General features: G+C 40.2%; 1 protein-coding gene across 1 annotated transcript; it reads right to left on the reverse strand.

The window, feature by feature from the left end:
- LOC131331029 (3-ketoacyl-CoA synthase 4) lies at positions 1-2025 on the reverse strand. Its single transcript, XM_058364834.1, has one exon. It carries the CDS (start codon positions 1784-1786, stop codon positions 245-247), a length of 1542 nt encoding a protein of 513 aa, XP_058220817.1. The 5' UTR covers positions 1787-2025; the 3' UTR covers positions 1-244.
- Positions 2026-5800: the final 3775 nt, after the last annotated feature.

Genomic DNA, 5800 nt, shown 5'->3' on the forward strand with positions numbered 1-5800 from the left:
GTAAATGCAACCTCAGCTTATCATAAGATTCATAACCAGTATTTTATGCAGCATCAAAATTTCACAGATGGTACAGGACAAGATCAGCAAATAAAAAAGTCGATAGTACTCTAAAAATGGACAACATACATTTCAATGACCAAATGAAGAGACCTAACAAGACGAATAGCAAGATCTTGAGATGAAACTACTGGGCTTCTGATGTGATGATCTGAATGATCAGCCTGGCCCACTTCTTATTAAGCTACAAGACAAGTTTGACAGGATACTTATCAATGCATTCCTCCCATGGACTGTTATGAGACGGCTTCACATTTCGAAGTGCTTGCCACACTGCACTATTACACTTGAAACCACTCCCAAAAGCAATCTGCCAAACCCGGTGCCCTTTCCGAATTCTCCCCTTGGCCTCAATATAAGCCAGTTCATACCAAATGGAGCTGGATGAAGTGTTCCCAAACCGGTGCAGAGTCATCCGAGAAGCTTCCACATGTATAGGCAACAACTGCAAATTCTTCTCTAGCTCATCTATCACAGCCCTTCCCCCAGCATGTATGCAAAAATGATCAAACGCCAGCTTAAAATCTGGGATATAAGGCTTCACATTTTTATCGAATAATTTCTTCACCACAAGCGTAGCAAAGAACAGAAGTTGCTCGCTAATTGGGAGAACAAGAGGACCCAAAGTAGTGATGTTGGTTTTGAGAGCCCCACCAGCAATTGCCATGAGGTCCTTCGATAACGAGACCCCAGTCTTCCCTGCATCATCTTGCTCTTGATAAACACACCGGAAAGCCTTTTCATCCGCCCCCTTATGGGTCCTCACGACATGAACAAGCTTATACTTAGCCCGCCTCCTATCACCAGACTTATTCGACAACAAAACCGCACTACCCCCAACCCTAAACAAACAGTTGGGTATCAACATAGCCTTCTTATTCCCAAAATACCAGTTCTGAGTTATATTCTCCGTACTAACAACAACAGCATATGTATTCCGATGAACTTGCAACAAGTCTTTCGCCAGGTCAACCGCAATCACCCCTGCACTACAACCCATACCCCCCAAATTGAAGCTCCTAATATTCCCCCTCAACTTATACTTATTCACAATCATAGCAGACAAAGAAGGCGTTGGATTAAACAAACTACAATTCACAACAAGAATACCAATTTTCTTCGGCTTTATTTCGGTATTCGCGAAAAGATTATCCAAAGCGCCAAACATGACCTGTTCTGCCTCATCTCTGGCAGCCGCCATAGACGGTTGAGGCGGAACAGAATGCATGGCCTCGGGGACATAAGTCTCTTCCCCGAGCCCCGATCGCTCCAAGATCTTACGTTGGAACTCTAAAGAAGACTCGTCGAAATCCCCCGTTAACCTCGAATGTTCCATGAACCGTTTGTACGGGGCCTTAAGCTTATCAGGGGCACGATAACACGAGTAATCGATCAAATAAACAGGTCTAGGCCGGGTCATGATGTAAACGGTCGATCCAAACACGAGGAAAGCCGAACAAACTATGACACTAACGAGATTGTATTTTAGGTGAAGCCATAAGTGGTGGATGTCGTTAGGGTTCGTTTGTGAGGCCTCGATTAACGTGACGGCCATGATGGGGATAAGGCATAGAGTCAATAAATTAGAGATCAAGTAATGGTAACCCAGTTTGACGTACTTGAGGTTCACGCTCTGAAGGAAGTCGGGGAGCCTCCGACTCTGGTGGATCTGAACGCCGCCGCCGCCGCCGCCGGCGTTGACTTGAGCTTCGCCGCCTCCGTCCATGGCGGGGATGAGATCTGCCTGCAGGGAGAGAGAGATATAAAACGTGATATATACAGATTATATTTTGTTATCGGTGACTCTGAGATGAACGTTGACGGTTATATAACCGCTCCGATATACTCTCTCTCTCTCTCTCTCTCTCTCTCTCTCTAGAAATGGTTGTTTTGTTAATGTAATGGCGGAAGGAAGTACAGTTGTTTGTTTCTTCTGTTTGAGTTGGATTCTGCAGCTGACTATTGGTGGATATTCCAGAAAAATCTCAGTTGACTATCTATAATTATTATATGGAAATATTGTACAACTGTTAGGCCTGAGTTGTGATTGGGCCGAATGTGGTTGTGGCCCAATGGCATGGCTCCAAGACAGAACTTTACTAATTGTTATTTGAATTAAATGTAATATATTGTGAGAGAATGACTTATCTCGTAAACCAATAAATAAGTATTTAAAGAAAGGGAATATGAAGGCCAAGAAATTATAGCCTTAGTGAAACGGGGCGTAACAGGACTATGGCCACAAGGTTCATGCTTGTGGCCACGAACTACAACCTGATGGACGCAGACATTAACCTAGTGGCCTTAATGTTAGGGCATCTCTAATAGTGGTGTTAAAAATTGTGTTATATGACATAAAGTGTATAGAGTGGATCCCAATTTTTGTTTGTTAAGAGTGTATAACTTTAAGAAATGAATGTATGTTGTAGTGATGTAATTAAAATATATGATAGTATAAGTTAAGAGATGTGTGTGTGTGTGTGTGTGTGTGTGTGTATATATATATATATATATATATATATATATATACTAGTGTAACACACGTGCTTCGCACGTTTCCGCGTGTTCATTGGATTAATTGTTAGTCGGGAAGTGTTATTGGTTTTTTTAGTGATAATAGTAGAGAAATAACAAGAGCTTATTGAAACACAAATCAATCCTAATGTAATCTATTTATATGACTGCACATGAACTATTCCATCATATAAATTCACAGTTGAGTTCAAACTGTTATAGATCATGTGCTTTACATACCAAAAGCCAAGTATTCCATTGTTCATTGTCAACATCCAAGTTGAACCAAATCATCTACATATACATACAAAAAGACATTTTTTTGGATCCTCGCTTCGCTCTTTTGCCACTTGAAGTATTGGAAGAAGGAACCGATATTGGCTAATCCTAAGTAAGTAGCACGACAAAAAGCTTCTACATATTTGAGTGAAGTTTTCAAAAAGGTACGAGGAAGTCCAATAGCTAGTACACCCAAAAGCGACTCGATGTTCTTAGCATATGTGCGTTCACGTCCAGCGTCATCAAAAATCGAGACACTCAGCCTTAGCTGCCAACCAAGAGTGAAGATTAGAGTGTCATAGCACCTCAGATTGTGTGCAGCAACATAAGAATATCAGCCTTGGCTGACGAGAAATCCACTAATGTACTGTATTTCCCAAATCCTTTGCCTGTTCTGTTGATCTACAGTAAACCTGTAGTTCTCGATGAATCTTTCTTGCCTTAAAAACATCATTTCTCAGGGAAGGAAAGTCACAAGAAGGTTGTTGAAAGGGACTATGAGAGTTAACCTAAACGTGAAACACTGGGGCTTGCAAGTTAGAATAAGTGGCTAATCTGTATAGAATGTGTCGCCGAATAAGGAATCATGCAAGTTGAATAGGATTTGAGAAACCAAACTTCTAGAAGAGATGAAATGTAACTGAAAGTCCCTAATAAATCACATTTTAAACAACACCCATGATTGCAAATGAACTAAAACCAATTAAACATATGGAAGAAAAAGCTTACAGATATGCAAATGACCTGGGATCTCAGTGTGAACCATGCTAACATCAATAACTAATAACGGGCAATTAACTAAAATCAAGTATAGAAAGCAAACTGGTGTACTTGGAATGTGTCTTGCACCACTCCATGTATGAGATAGGCCTGGACTATAAGTTTAGAAAGTGACTGACAGACTGGCTGAGGGGAAGTCAAGTGTCAAGGGACTTGGAAAGAAGTGTATACAGATGTGTGTGCGCATGGGTGCTATGTGCCATTCCTTCTGGACAATGGCATCTATCAAAACAAAGCAATTATAATATAAAAAGAACCATGCTCGATAAGATAAATTACACCAGAATCAATGCTGAAATTCCCCATAGAATAGTTGTCGTCAGCTACCGATATCAACAGAACATCCAGAGAACAAGCACACAGGAAACTTGTGAAAAAGAGTCACCGATTTACTTTCTACAATATGACCACCAATGTTTTTTCACCTGTATAGTTTTAGAGGTCAGGCTTCCTTCCCGACAATCCTCGCAAACTTCCATTCAGGCAACCATCAGTGATTGTGTGGACAATTGAGATTTATAACCTCGCATGCAACTAAGAGATACGGAAAAAGAAATGCTTACCATGATCAGTTTAATGAAAATGGGGTAAAACATTAGTAATGAGGTAATGAATCGTATTTTTGCTGTTTCAAAAAAAAAAAATGAGACATATGGCTTCCCCTGATTTTGCTTCAAATGCTATAGGTGAATCAGGCCCTATAAGCCTACCAATAGCTACTGTATCCCCAGTAGATCCAGCGGTCCCTCTGCATAGACCTGCTAACGAAACCCCCAGCACGAAAAGAGAAGATTACAGCCCATGGATGGGGAGATCTAAGATAATTACAAACACAAAAATTAATGATCCAATTCAATGTAATGATTGCATTTATGGAAATAATTGCATTATACTGCAAAGTCTGTACTTCGCACACCACAAGTCTATAGCGTCCACCCCATGAACTACTTTCCACCCAGTTGACAAAATTGAATAAAGATGCAGTTCCTCCATAGCAAGCATGGTTGAGTCAACACCTTGAATATCAGTACTTCCAGACTCCTACTTGTTTCCCATGATAACATAGAGGTAATAAAAATGTCTCTAGCTACCTTGAGTGGCCATTCGTTTTAGTTTGGGAGAACCCTTTAACTGATGAGTGTAATAATATAATTACTCAACAGTTGAGGGCGGCCAGGGCCACCCTACCCCCCATTTTTTTTGTCTCTGTAACAAATCATGGAAGATGGGCTTGATTTCTATTGCTTGAGAAGTGCATTAGCAAGTTCTAGAAAGACATATTTAATGTCTATACTACGACTCAGTTTAGCCATCTCGAGAAAGATTAATCTTTTCAATCTTTTTCTTCTTTTTTTTTTGCTCTTGATTGCCTTTTTTGAGGTCAGTTACTAATAGGGGATACACATACATAAAAGCACAAATCAATAAGTAAAAGAATTAAGTGGAGGCAAAAGAAAATTCCACATACCATCGGATATGTATCCAGAGAGAGGTTATAGTTGTCCTTGGAGGTTTAGATGTGTTTGTGAGTCTGGGAACTCTAAAATAGTTTCAATTTTCTCCACAATCAGATCATTTCAATTAGCATAAATCTTTGCATGAACAGACACCACCTTCGAAGTAATGAAAACGATATGCATCCCGTACTACAATGGCCCGGTTTAAGATTTTCAAAACGAATTATGACAATCATTACAGATGCGAAGATTCTTAATTACGCGTATGGGTAGTGCATTAGACAAGCTTAGGAGTCCAAAAGCAATAGCCAATTTTTCACTGTGTGTGTACCTAGTTGAAATATTCCTCCTTCCTCCAAGATTCACCCATAACCTAAGCAAGGTGTATAACAGGAACCAGTTTCTTCTTCTATTCGGCTATTGTTTTTTTATCGATATCAAGGCATGGCTACTTTAAAACCCTAGAAATCGATGATCGTGCAACGATTACTACATACATCTACATCAATGTACTCACTATAGAGAGATCAAGTACAGAAGAATAATGACTTCCAGGGACGGAGGAAAATACCTTTTCAAACCGACGAGAGAGAGAGAAACCCAGTACCAGCGTTGACATCCATATTGCCGGCAACACAGCGGAGTTCGTAGAATCGTCTTCTTAGTTTCCAAAAAAAAAAAAAGAAACCCTTGATTTGGCAGAGAGAGAG

Source organism: Rhododendron vialii, chromosome 6a, assembly GCF_030253575.1.
Source record: "Rhododendron vialii isolate Sample 1 chromosome 6a, ASM3025357v1".
Classification (NCBI taxonomy): domain Eukaryota; kingdom Viridiplantae; phylum Streptophyta; class Magnoliopsida; order Ericales; family Ericaceae; genus Rhododendron; species Rhododendron vialii.

What these genes read in the sequence shown, in the direction of transcription:
- LOC131331029 (XM_058364834.1), bottom strand. Translation starts at nt 1,786, where the DNA reads ATGGACGGAGGCGGCGAAGCTCAAGTCAACGCCGGCGGCGGCGGCGGC.